Below are 13,237 nucleotides of genomic sequence, written 5' to 3'. Positions count from 1 at the left end.
TTGGTCAAGAGAGAGGATACAGCAGGTGCACACCATGGGGCACCCTGTGGTTCCACCTGCGTGACCATGGAGGGGACTTGAAGGGGGATGGAAAATCCACCTCGACCCTAGAGGCACGGGGATGTGAGTTGCAAGGAAAAACAATCATAAAAGGGGGTTCTTCCAGGGAAAGTCCTGCTTTATTTTCCAGTGGGCAGTTCTCCAGACAGAGTAGAATGGCTGATCTTACTTCTGATCCTAATGAAGAGACTTCTGACTCATATTTACAAGAAGTGAGGAATGAGTACTATAACCAGAACGAGGGGGAGCCTTGCCTCCAGCCAGGTGGAGGAGAGGGACAACCAGGTTGGCAGCAAATGCTCTGTGGGGGTGGCTACGGCAATGGAAGCAGAGCAACTGGCAGCGCCGAGGCAAACCCATCTGGGCTGCCGCATTGTGGCAAGGCATTGCTGCCCAGATAGACAACTTGGTTGTCAAAGTGCGTCACGTCGATGCCCATGTACCCAGAAATCGAGCTACTGAAGAACATCGACACAATCAGCAGGTGGATCAAGCTGCTAAGATTGCAGTGGCTCAGGTAGATCTGGACTAGCAACATAACTGTTTATGAACTGTTTATGGCTCGGTGGGCCCATGACACCTCGGGCCACCAAGGGAGAGATGCCACGTACAGATGGGCTCGTGACCGAGGGGTGGACTTGACCATGGACGCTATTGCACAGGTCATTCAAACACTGGGACATGCACCTGGTCAGTCAACACCAGAGGATCTGCCAATTGTGCTGGCCTCGCTCAGTCAAAACTTTTACGTACTGTAGAAGGGTATAAAGTCCATGCAGTGCATGTTAAAAATATGCTGGGGAAGGCAATCTGGGTTATTCCTGCCTCAAGCAAAGGCAAACCCATCAGTGGGGTTGTTTTTGCTCAAGGACCTGGGTGCCCTTGATGGGTAATGCAAGAAGATGGGGAAGTCCAATGTGTACCTGAAGGGAAATAGATTCTGAGTGAAAACACCCAGTGAATTAAATTGTATTATACTAATTGCTACACAATGTTGTATATCATCATTTCTGCGGTGGCTATATACCATATCAATGGTACTACAGTAAGAAACACCCAGATGAATGGAGAAGTAACTTTGATGAAAACCAAGCAAAGCGCAGTGATAAAGAAAACAGAACTGTCTTCAGCATGCAACAATCTAACACCACACTCCTGCCCTGGAGGACCGTTATGACAGATGGAGACCAAAGTCATGGACTAAATGAACAAAATGGAACATTTTATGGGGGTGGCCCATAGACTAAGGGAATGATATCTGTGTGTATATATCAAAAGACAGGAAAAGTCGTAGTGATTCATTGGAAAGAATTAGAAAGCGTGGGACCTTGGCTTGATGTAGATAGAATAACAATGGACCTTCAAAAATACCCTGATTTGCAATGAAATTAATTCCTCCTTCCTCTGCACTGAAAAATTATCGTATCTTCTCCTGTAATTGATAGGTCTTTTTCCATATGGAATCCATATGTCCTTATTTTGTCAGACTTGTTGGGCACTTCTGACTTGCAAGCCCTGTATCTGTTCCTTCACATTCCTCTTGTATTTCAGCATCCTGACACCTTTTTCTTCCACTGTGTCAACAGAGTTCTTTACCTCTGCCCTTCCTTTAACCTCCACAACTGTCTTTCCTAGCACCATTTGAGCTGGATCTTCATAAAGCTCTAAGCAAGAGATCTTTCTTAATCCTTTGGTGGTAAGCCTGTTATGTGATGGAGAATGATGTCTGGACAACGGCAATCAGTTTCTCCTTCAAATATGATCCCTATGCAATTATTGATATCGCGTAATTGCACTGGGTCCTTTATTAATCCCATACCATTTCCTTTCATATTCATCAGAGTTAAACGGCATTTCTGTTCTCTTTCTTCCCAGTCTCAGTCTTCCAGCCCAAATTTCAAATATGTGCCTTACCCACACTAGCAGCAGAGAGCACAGACTACAATATTCACTAAAAGGTCTTATCACTGAAACTTCAGTGTTTTGTTTTGTCACAGTGTTGACTTACACATGCTGCTGTAGTTTCTGTTACTACTGCTGATATATTTACCCACCTGTCAGCCTCACCTCTGTGCCTGGGAAGGTCATGGAACAGGTCCTCCTAGAAGCTCTGCTACAGCACAGGGAGGACAGGGAGGGGATTTGAGACAGCCAGCGTGGCTTCACCAAGGGCAGCTCCTGCCTGCCCAACCTACTGGGCTTCTGTGATGGAGTGACTAGGTCGTTGGACAAGGGAAGAGCTACCGATAGCATCTGTCTGGGCTTCTGTAAGGCCTTTGACATGATCCCCCACAACATCCTTCCCTGTAAATTGGAGAGATATGGACGTGGGGGATGAGGAATTGGTTGGATGGTCACATCCAGAAGGTAGTGGTCAATGGGTCAGTGTTCAGATGGAGATCAGTGACAATTGGTGTCCCTCAGGGGTCCATACTGGGAACAGTACTGTTTAGTATCTTCATCAGTGGCAGGGAGTGGGATTAAGTGTACCCTCAGCCAATTTGCAGATGACACCAAGCTGAGTGGTGCGGTTGACATGCCTGAGGGATGGGATGCCATCCAGAGGGACCTGGACAAGCTCAAGTGCATTTCAGAATATGGTTTCTGGGTGATAAGAGAAATTAATTCTATAGAATTGGTTACTGAAATGCATATAAATTAAAGATAGAAACAATACACATTAAGTGACTGTAATCGGTAGGGACCCATGTTTTTATTGGCATCTGCAAAAGTAACATATTTGACTTTATAAATTACAGATCTCTTTTTTTCTATGAAATCATCTTAGTGGGAAACTCCAATATTTTAAGTAACTGAACTGGGTACTGAAAAAAAAACCCTGGCTGTGTTTAAATGATATTTTAAAACTAGTACAGGCTGTAAATAGACTATTTATAAACAGGATGCTTTGTATATGTTTAAACTTTGTCAGCGCCTCTAAAGCGGGGGAAATGCCAGCATGACATTCCTGTTAGTCATTCACAGGTTTGAAAAACTGTTAAGAGTTACCCAAAATATGTTTAATTCTTTGGATGCATTTACATAAAACATTACTGATTTCTGATAACTGTGATTAATTATTTTTACTGCAAAGGGAAAAGACTGCATTTTTTTAAAGGGGGAAAAAAAAACCCAAAGCCAACAAAACCCACCCTGTAAAGTGTTCACCTCGATCTCGGCTTCTCTGCCGAGGAAGAGGAGAGGTGCTCTCTTAGTATGGTTAACGTCTGTCCTTGAGCGTCACAGCAGCAATAAGGGAAGAGGGAAGTTAAGCCCCCTCTTAGCAGCCCCACGCAAGGCTGGGTGTGAATGCCGTGCTCTGGACACTCCAGCTGCTCCCTCTCAGCAGTGCCAGTGGTGAGAGCCCCTTCAGCCTCCTGCCACCCATGACTTCTACCCAACCACGTTGCCTCCCAAGGCCCACCAGTTCCTCAGCTGAACGGTGGCCTGCACTTGAACCGCTTTCAAGCCCTGCTATCTTTTCCCTGCTCAGCTATTTCATGACATTTCACTTTGGGATCAGTAGTTTTCTTGATAATCTGATGCCTCCCTTTCCCTTTCTACCACTTTGGCTACTGTCCTTATACTTACCATCATTCCGGGCTGGGCATCTGTCTCCGAACTTGTTCGGCGTTAGGTTCAGCGTACCTTTGGCCAACGACGTTTGTTCAAGCACAGCAGAGCAAGGGGGGATTTAACAGCATCAAAATCTGTCCGAGTGACAAAAGATTGTCTGGGGCAGTCGGCTAAGGTTTTTAATGTCGTGTTGGTTGAATCTGCCTCGGTATGTGAATAGGGCAGCTGTGCGTGAAAAGGCTGTCTTCAGGAAATGTGAGATCTCTGCTGAAGTGGACATGAAGTTTTGACCAACGCCTCAAAGATTCTTTTTTTATCCTTAGCCATAAAACTGCACTTTTCCCACACGTTCTGGTAAACAACGTGGCAATATCTCCTGAAGAAAGTTTATATGTCAACTTGCAGTTGTAGAAGTATTTAAAAATAGAAGTTCAGTCAGAACCTAGTCCTCCAGATCTTAATCCTGTCTAATCCTTTGGCAGGACCTTATTTTAAGCAATTTGTTTCACAGTCATTCCAAATAATTTTTTTAATGTAAGTGGATTGTAAACAAAGTGAGGTTTTCTTTGCACACTTGTGAAACAGAACTCTTGCTTTTGTTGTTGGACGAGAGGGACACTAATATACACCTGAAAGCAAGAGTGGCAGTATTAAAAAATAACTGTTATTAAGGCCTGCCTTCAAAAGGGGGGCAGATTTTTAGACTGCCTCTAACTCCCTCTCTGAAAATCGGATGTTTTGCAGCAGAAAGGCAAACATCTCATGTCCTTCACACTGACATCAAGATATTCTAACATTCAGTCATTATTAACACACTAAAGTCCTGGCCAAAGTGTCTGGCACATATGGTTACTTCCTCCCTCCAGGCATTATGCGTAACTTTAAGCATTACAACAGTTTTAAGAAATAGCAATAATTCAGTGGACATTTATAAAATAATAAATACAGAAAAGTTTTGGATTTCAAGAGCCACACAACCAGCAAGATTGTATTTCACCCATTCAGAAATAACAACTCATGTTAGTTCAATACCTTTCTCATTAATTTAAAGCATTATTTATGTTCCGCTTAAAAATAAGCATATAAAATAATATGGTAAATTTTATAGAAACTTTCTGTGTTGATATTAAGCATTTCTACAATAGTGTTGATATGGCCCAAGAGTAGAAGATCATTCATTCATTTCTTAGGAAACATTTGCTCTAGACTTCAATTATTGTTTCAGTGTTGGCTATGGGGTTATTTTAAATGGTTTTAGCTGTGAGGAAGCGTAGAGGAGACATCCTAGATCTGAAAATCTCAAAACAAGTGTTGCCAACATTTTGGTTGCCAATACACAATGCCAGTGTCTCTTGTAAATCAATACACAGAAGAATAACGTAAATGCTTTTGGGCTTCAAAGTAACGTCATTATTAGAACAAACTAGTCTCTGTCAGCCTCAGTAAGAATTTCTATAGCACTTACCATATTTTGAAAATTCTCAAGCTTAGGTAATATCATTTACAATGCCTCTCATTCCCAACTGATGTGCAAGGTGCAAGATTACATACCAGTGTTACACGCATGTTCTTTTCGATCCAAATGTCTCATTACCCAATTTGAGTCTAATTCCTAGAAGCACTTGACTGTCTGAAAGTAGGAAGGAAGAAAAGCAGGAAACTGCTCTGTGTCTATAAGGGAGACAGTGTTCAGTGTAGGTTGATGGATTGAGAAGAGTTTTGTTTTCCCCCCTATATCCCATCTACCACAGCAGGGGTCCATACAATGTCAGGAAAGATCCATACAATGCAGATGCACTGGCTTTATGTTCATTGGTCTGATCCCTGTGTTACCCCAACAGATAACAGAATTCTTCCACCTTGTAAATATTTGCGGAATCAGGTCTTATTACGCTTTTAATATCCTCCCTTCAAGTACACAAGCTGGATAACTAGAAAAAATAGCTCAAGGCAACAGCCTACAGCAGAATGCCTAGCTGAACAGATGGGAATCAACCTCTCTAACCAAAAAGCCCTGCCTCCCAATAGCGGAGCTCTCCTTCTAGTCCTTCCACTAGAGGTTGGATAGGCGTGAAGAAAGCTGACCATTAGCACATACAATTTGCCTGTGGCAGTAACAGTCCTCCAGCATTCTTTGACTCTGTTGAACCTTTTCAGTCTTTGACTCTGTTGAACCTTTTCAGTCTTGTACCATTTACCTGCAACAGAGAAGGAACCTCAGAAGCCAAAGAGATACTGGAAGGTGCACTTCTGGAAGTACTAAAACACCCCCATAAAACTCACTGATGCTCCTGCAGTCTGCAAAACCCACGAGGATCCTTTACCAATGATCCTTTCCTCTCCACCCATCACCACCTTGTCTCTTACCACCACAGCTTATTATTGTATCTAGTGCATGATTTGCCTACACAGGTGAGAAATTTGAGAGATTTGGCATGAGAAACGTGAGATTTGGCATCTGGACAGCTTTTCACAGACTGAAAGTTAGTACAAAAACACCTCACTGGGTCAGATATAATGACATCCATACAGCGTATTACTGCTAGCTGTAGACCAGCTGCTTTATCCCTGACCGCCTCTTATCAGTTAGTAGTAGTATTGTTTGTCTTGTAGGCCTCAGTCGCTCGTGATCATCCATGCTATGAGAAACACCAGAATGCAGGGCTGCAGGTGACATGCCTTCACCTTTTTCTGAACAGCCTTGACGCATATTGAAAAAGGAGCGCAGTTTCTCAGAAGTGAATTAAATCCTTTTGTTGCAGAAATAAGAATGTCCAGTGACATTATGAATAATAGCCGGGGTTATTACCTTACGCTTTTGTCTCCCCTGAAACAAACAGAGATGTGTCAAAAGGAGATACACTGTAGAAAAAACCCCAATATTGTGGAGGAATAACAAATACTTCTAATGCATTGAAGTGAACTGAACTGAATGCAGTATTAGTTTTATCCATCTGAATAGCTGAATTAAATAATTCCTGAATACTATAAACTTGCGACATTTAGAACGGAAATGTGCATATTTTATTTGTCTCTCTGATTTCTTTTTAGAAATTATGACATCTTTTTTTGCATCAGCTGCACGGCAGCCGCACTACTTCTTTAAAAAACGTATCAATAATAACCAGGTCTTATTTAAAATTTTTCATTACTCAGTAAGGATCCAGCCTTCCGTAGCAGAAATTCAATAGCTAGGAAACTCAAGTTTTAGTTTGTATTTCCATGTTGCAATTTCAGATGACGAACATGGCGTGAGCCACAAAAACACATGAGAAAATCTAGAGAAATGCAGCTTAGCCAGAAGCACGGACAGTTACTTCAGATTTCCAGCAGACCACTGATTAGCCTAAAAACCCTCATTTTCCATATCTACTGTGTGCTTCCCACAGGAGTCATATTCCCCAGAGAGTGTATGCTGTCATACTGAGCCTGTATGTCGCTGGAAGATTGGAAAGGGATGACGTCGTAAAGTTGGTGTTCTCTTGCTCTGCTGACCCACATCCTGCACTCAGGCTTTTTCTCTGATAAAACATACACCACTTCTACAGATCTTGTTTGACTTTTGTTAAAAACAATTGAGTAAATAGATGACCTGACATTCTACACAGATGTGGAGTAAGTTTTCTTTGGTGCCATATCAATAGCTGATGTACTGTTTTATTTCACAGGTCATGGACTGCGCAATGCCCCTGATTGGTGAGCATCAGACTGAAGACAGGCAACATATAACTGATCTAGTCGTAAGCAAAATGAACCAAATGTTGTCCAAAACTCCCATACCGTCTCCTCAGAGACCCACTGCCACTCAGCAGCCTCAGGTAGGAAACTTTTGTTTGTAACATAGAGAATTTTATTCTACAATTTTAAGCTCAATATTTTCCTCAAAGAATTTGGCTGGAAAACTATGCAGTCATACCCTGAACTACACGAATTCAAGAACTTATCAACATGTTTTAGAGGTTCTCGTATTTAAATGAGATTATCTGCAGATATAATCGAGTAGTCAAAGGGTTGGTGTGGTTCTACCAGTAAACTGACAACCATGGATTCAGTAAATTACCAGGCTTTGTGTTGTGTCGTTTCCTTTCAGTTACATCTGTATAAAAAATAAAATGAAAATATTAAGAAGAGCTGACATCAATGATCTTTGCTTGGAGGATGTCAGAAATAATACTAAGACAACAGTTCTTGTTCGTGTGAGAAATTAATTACATAATAATTTTTTTATTCATTAAAAGACCTTTCAAATCTAGAAAACTCCTAAAATATGTTCAGCCTACTACAAAACTTGTGTCAAAGGTTGCAAGTGAATGTGTTTCACTTATTTTATCTTACATGGCCTGACAGTTAAAGTGTGGGGGTGCAGAATTCTGCCCCTGGCCTTGCTACCTTTCAGACTATGGAAAACATCTTCGCGTTTCCATTTCCATGTTTACAAAATGCGCAGTTTATTTTATTTGTCCTTTAAATAGCTTCCGAGAGTGGGGTATCTTTCTAAAAGGCTTTAAGAACATAAACATTTTGCCTCTAAATTGGAGAGCTATGGATTTGAAGGGTGGACTATCAGATGGATAGGGAATTGGCCAGATGGCTGCATCCAGAGTTACGGTCAACAGCTCAGTGTCCCAGTGGAGACTGGTAACAAGTGGTGTCCCTCAAGGTTCTGTACTGAGACCAATACTCCTTAATATCTTCAGCAGTGGCATGGAGAGTGGGACCGAGTGCACCCTCAGCAAGTCTGCAGATGACACCAAGCTGCGTGTGGTCAATATGCTGGGGAGAAGGGATGCCATCCAGAGTGAACTGGATGCCAGGGTCCTGCATTTGGGTCACGGCAGTCCCCCAGTATCAGTACAGGCTGGGTGATGAATTGACTGAGAGCAGCTCTGCAGAGAGGACTCAGGGATCCTAGTGGATGAAAAATTGGATAGGAGCTGGCAGTGTGCACTTGCAGCCCAAAAAGCCAGCCGCATTCTGGCCAGCAGGTCGAGAAAGGCAATTCTCCTCCCCTACTCTATCCCCGAGACCTTACCTGGAGTACTGCATTCAGTTCCGGCATCCCCAGTACAGGACAGACATCGACCTGTGAGTGCAGCTCCAGAGGAGGCCATAAAAATGATGAGAGGGCTGGAGCACCTCTCCTTCGACTTGTTTAGCCTGGAGAAGAGAAGGTTCCAGGGAGGCCTTATTGTGGCCTCTTAATGCTTGAGGGGCTTATAAGAAAGATTGAGAATTACTTTTACAAGGGCCTGTAGTGACAGGACAAGGGGTAATGGGTTTAAATTGAAAGTGGGGAGGTTTAGATTGGATATCAGGAAGAAGTTCTTCACAGAGAGGGTGGGGAGGCACTGGAACAGGTTGCCCAGAGAAGCTGTGGATGCCCCATCCCTGGAAGTGTCCAAGGCCAGGCTGGATGAGGCTTGGAGCAACCTGGTCTGGTGGAAGGTGTCCCTGCCCATGGCAGGGGGTTGGAACTAGATGATCCTTAAAAAGTTTGGTCTAACCCAAAGCATTCCACAATTCTATGATTGTCCTATATAAATGCTAAATAGCATCTTTGATGTCTTCATAGCTATGTCACAGGTCTGATGAAGAGCAGTGTTACCAGCGACAACGTTCATGTGCTTCTTTTAATATACTGAAGGGATAAACCGTGACAATACATTAAGGACTGTATTGCTGCGCTGTACCAGCACAGCTCCATGGTCATCAGTTAAGCAACGGAATAAGTCAAACTGTAATACAGGAATTACCAAGCCTAAATCAAGAATCTATTTTTACTCCCAGTAGGCTCCACACCAGGTAAACAATTTGAAAACAATTTTGTGGCATACCTCAGACAGACTAGTTCTTGAGGCAGAATGACTAATTTGTTCTTCAAATATATCATCATGCTTTAAGTTATAAAAATACACCATCCCACATAAAAAAGTGGTGTGGCTTCTATTTATACTACAGCCACTTGAAACTAAGCACAAAATTGTTTCAACCACGGAACCACATACAATGGAGAAGTTTCCATCCAACTTCACTCAAGTCCATTGTAAAAGGCACTGAAAAAGAAAGACAAGAATGGGGGAAAAAAACCCACCAGCTTATGCCAAAATACAGTTTCTTTTAGGACTAGTAAATTAGCCATATATTAAAATGAAGCAAAGAGTCAAATTTAGAGTTGCCCAGAGCATACACATCAACATAAATAGAAATTTAAAATAGTAATAGGCATTATTGTAGTATTAATAGATTCACAGTCATTTAAAGCATTTGATATTTCACATTTTGGGGAAAAAAAAGTAAGGTCTTGGGCAGGCATGCTTCCCTGGATTTTAAAGAAGACAAGGGCAGAGAAATGTTTATCAGTAATGGTATCATACAAAGAAAGTGGTTCTCTGTTGTGTGTAAACAAAGTTTTTACTCATTTCCAAAGAAAACTGCTACCTAAGTCCAGAATGAAAACAGGACACAAGGAAGATTTTACGAAAGTTCCTAAATCCTTCAGTCATTGCTGTCACTCATCATGTCCATAAAAAGGTTTTTTTTCCTCTTAAACAAAAAAGCTCTGGGTGAATCCAAAGATAATATTTGCTGCTAGCTGCTGAACTTCCATTCGATTTCTACTCAGTTTAGGTTAGTGAAGAATTCAGCCTTTGCTAACAGGACGTTATTCAACATTAATCTTCTTTTCCTTATCCTATCCTGAAATCATGGAATGCAGTTGACCAAAATCCCTCCAGAATATCTGTGATATGTGTTAGCTTTCCTCTCAGTCAATCAGACTCTGCTTCCTTAAAATTTTCCTTGTCACAGTATGCACCAGTGTAGGACAGGCAAAGGGAATCTGAATTTCTACAGAAGATAACTATTTGCATTACTCTTCCCAGATTCCTGCCCATGGCAGGGGGTTTGGAACTAGATGATCTTTAGGTCCCTTCCAACCCAAACCGTTCTGTGATTCTATGAAAATCATGAAACAGATCTATAGTATTTAAAACAGGTAGATCCTCATGTGTAGTTAATTTTTAGCTAGGTTGTTTTCTGTTAAAACAAGCTGTCCATTTTCTCTTTGAACAGCCTTCTCCTTTTCTCATCTAAATTATTTCCTAATCTTGAGAAATACAGTTCGTTCATTTGCAGTACAGGGGGATACTGCATATTTCTGCAGGTCACATAAAATGCAAAACCAGCAGTTTATCCCAAGGCAACTATGTGCATATATATGTGTGGTCTTAGAAACCAAAGTAATATAAATATCAAAGAGTAATTTGTGTATTTTGCTACTGCTTTTAAAGGAAGAGCTTACAGTCAGTAGTACAGCTATAGTTGTGCCATGTTTTGAATTCCCTTAATATCTGCATGAGGTTTTAAAACTCACTTACTACCTGCCCACTGCTGTGGCATCGGGTGCATCGTACATAGAGGAATGCTTCAATTTGAAAGTGCCCGCAATGGTCAGTACTATTCCAATTAACTACCCATCAGAAAACAAGTCAATGATTAGGAAAATAAGACTTTGTTTAGAGCTCTGCAGCCAAATCTTGATGGAAATGATTGGCCTTGCAATATGTTCTGAAGGCCAACCAAGTGCTCTGTCAGAGTGCCAGAAGGAGCGAATTCCAGAGGCAGGGACCTCACACAGCTATCCTGCCTGTGCTGAAACCTCAGAGGTGCAGATCCTGTGATTCTTAGACACATTAAAGCTGTAATCTGAGGTATCAGATGTATTGAAAAATTTTAAATATATATTTGGTATATTGCCTATTTATGTATCTGTAAACACTTGCAGAGGCTCTATAACAAGTTCTACTGGTACACAGAGTGGCAGAGGATCTGTGAAGGAGAAAAGCTCCAGTTTGCAGCTCTGTGTGTTGCACCTCATGCCACCTGACTCACTGCAGCCAACAAGCTGTGTCTCATGCTTTTCTTGTGTGGTCCCAGGCTGCACTTTACTGCATACCTCTGACAGCATGATTGAAACATACCAGGTTAGAATGTATTCTCGATTCCATGATTCAAAGCGTGACGGTTTTGCTCTTATCATCTACTTTACAAATCTTCCCACTACAAAGAAAAGCAAGAGTCCCGGAACTCAGGCAAGTTTTATCTGATATAATTTCATATGGTCAAAAAAACTCTTTCCAAAAAAAAAGTTGTTCCTATTTAATTTAAAAACATGATGGTTTGTTTTACTCACAACCATGATGAAAATATATCATAGAACTTTATCTAGGAATATGATATTAATAGGAACTTTCCATGAGACAAACCTGAACTACTTGCAGGCAATAAAATGATGGAAATCTGAATTTCCAACTTTCGTGATCTCTTTGAATACTTTTGACAGATCTTTTGAGAAGCCTCTTTCAAATCTTTCCTAAAAAACACACCAGTAGGTTCATCTACACAGTGAAATGTTGTAGCCGGTGGAATCACTTATCTCTGTCTCCACCTGTTGATAGAAAAGATGACTGCTGAAACTTCTGCTGTCTGGATTTGCCAAACTCTGCAAGGGGTTGTTCAGTGCAGGCTATTTTATACTTGTTTCTGTAGCAGCATCAGTTTATAAAACAGCTATTCAAAGCTGCATATCAAGTCGTGTTACAAATTGTGATGAACTAAATTCTGTGTAGAATATTACACTGCACATGAGTACTACCATAAAATCCAAATAATTAAGGTCATATTAGCAGTTGAGGCTAAGGCAAATCATACTAGGAAAATGTTATTTCGGTCCAGCTCTGGTGAGACCATGTTGCATTATCCACAAAAGAACAAGGAACTTATTATCCTTAATGGAAGGAAGAAATTTGTGCATCAGAGATACAATATCTATCATGATATAACATCACAAAGGGCACAGCATTCCCAGGTGTGGAATTCCTGGTTCTGTGCGATCTAAAAGAAAGGAGTAGCACACCAATAATAAAGCAATAAATAATATGGGAGTAAACAGGTCAGTACTTTAATTATTTTCAGACTAGAACAGCAGAAGCTGAAGTGCTTCATTTTTTAACACCCTTTTCTTGAACATTTCGATACATTCTTCACTCTTCACCCACAGGGAAGTTCAGTACAATTACATTAAGATCAGTGCAGACTGGGGTCAAGGAGCCCTTACTCAGCTACCCAGCTATTTAGAGGTCTGTATAATTTAGTTCTATTCTTCCTATTTTTCTCTTTATCTTATTTATTCTTCATTCCCTGAGCCTGTATATAATTTGACCAGAGCCAAGCCATTTTCTCCAGTTTTATTTTCCTATGTTCAAAGAGAAAATTGAACCAAATGTGAACATAGTGTAAATAACAAAAAGTATTACCTCCAGAAAGAAAAGCAAACCCTTACCAAATTACCTATTCTTGGGTTCCCATAAGAGTAGTCATAGTTCTATTTCATTCCATCCGTCCTATTGGGGTTGGGGGGGGGGGGGGGGGGGGGTAAATTACTTAAGATGAGAAGCAATTTTTTTCAAATCACTGAAGCTTTTATGATGGTCAGACATTAGTTCCTTGAATTGATCTTAACTGAAGGGAAATGCACTTACTTGGGAGGGGGATCCCATTATGGAGTTAGATGGAAATGTAGAATTCAGTATTGGTCTGCTTG

The 13,237-nt window shown here is 41.2% G+C and overlaps 1 protein-coding gene across 1 annotated transcript in view; it reads left to right on the top strand.

The window, feature by feature from the left end:
- Positions 1-7,475, top strand: part of SYN3 (synapsin III) — a gene marked incomplete at its 5' end in the record, with an annotated part of 89,636 nt that extends 82,161 nt beyond the window's left edge. The window contains one exon of the mRNA XM_010160622.1: positions 7,305-7,475. Coding sequence (XP_010158924.1) covers positions 7,305-7,475 — 171 coding nt within the window. The remainder of the gene's footprint in view (positions 1-7,304) is intronic.
- Positions 7,476-13,237: the final 5,762 nt, after the last annotated feature.

This window comes from Eurypyga helias, unplaced genomic scaffold (genome assembly GCF_000690775.1).
Source record: "Eurypyga helias isolate BGI_N326 unplaced genomic scaffold, ASM69077v1 scaffold7311, whole genome shotgun sequence".
NCBI classification, from domain to species: domain Eukaryota; kingdom Metazoa; phylum Chordata; class Aves; order Eurypygiformes; family Eurypygidae; genus Eurypyga; species Eurypyga helias.
This window is presented reverse-complemented; position numbering and strand designations above follow the sequence as displayed.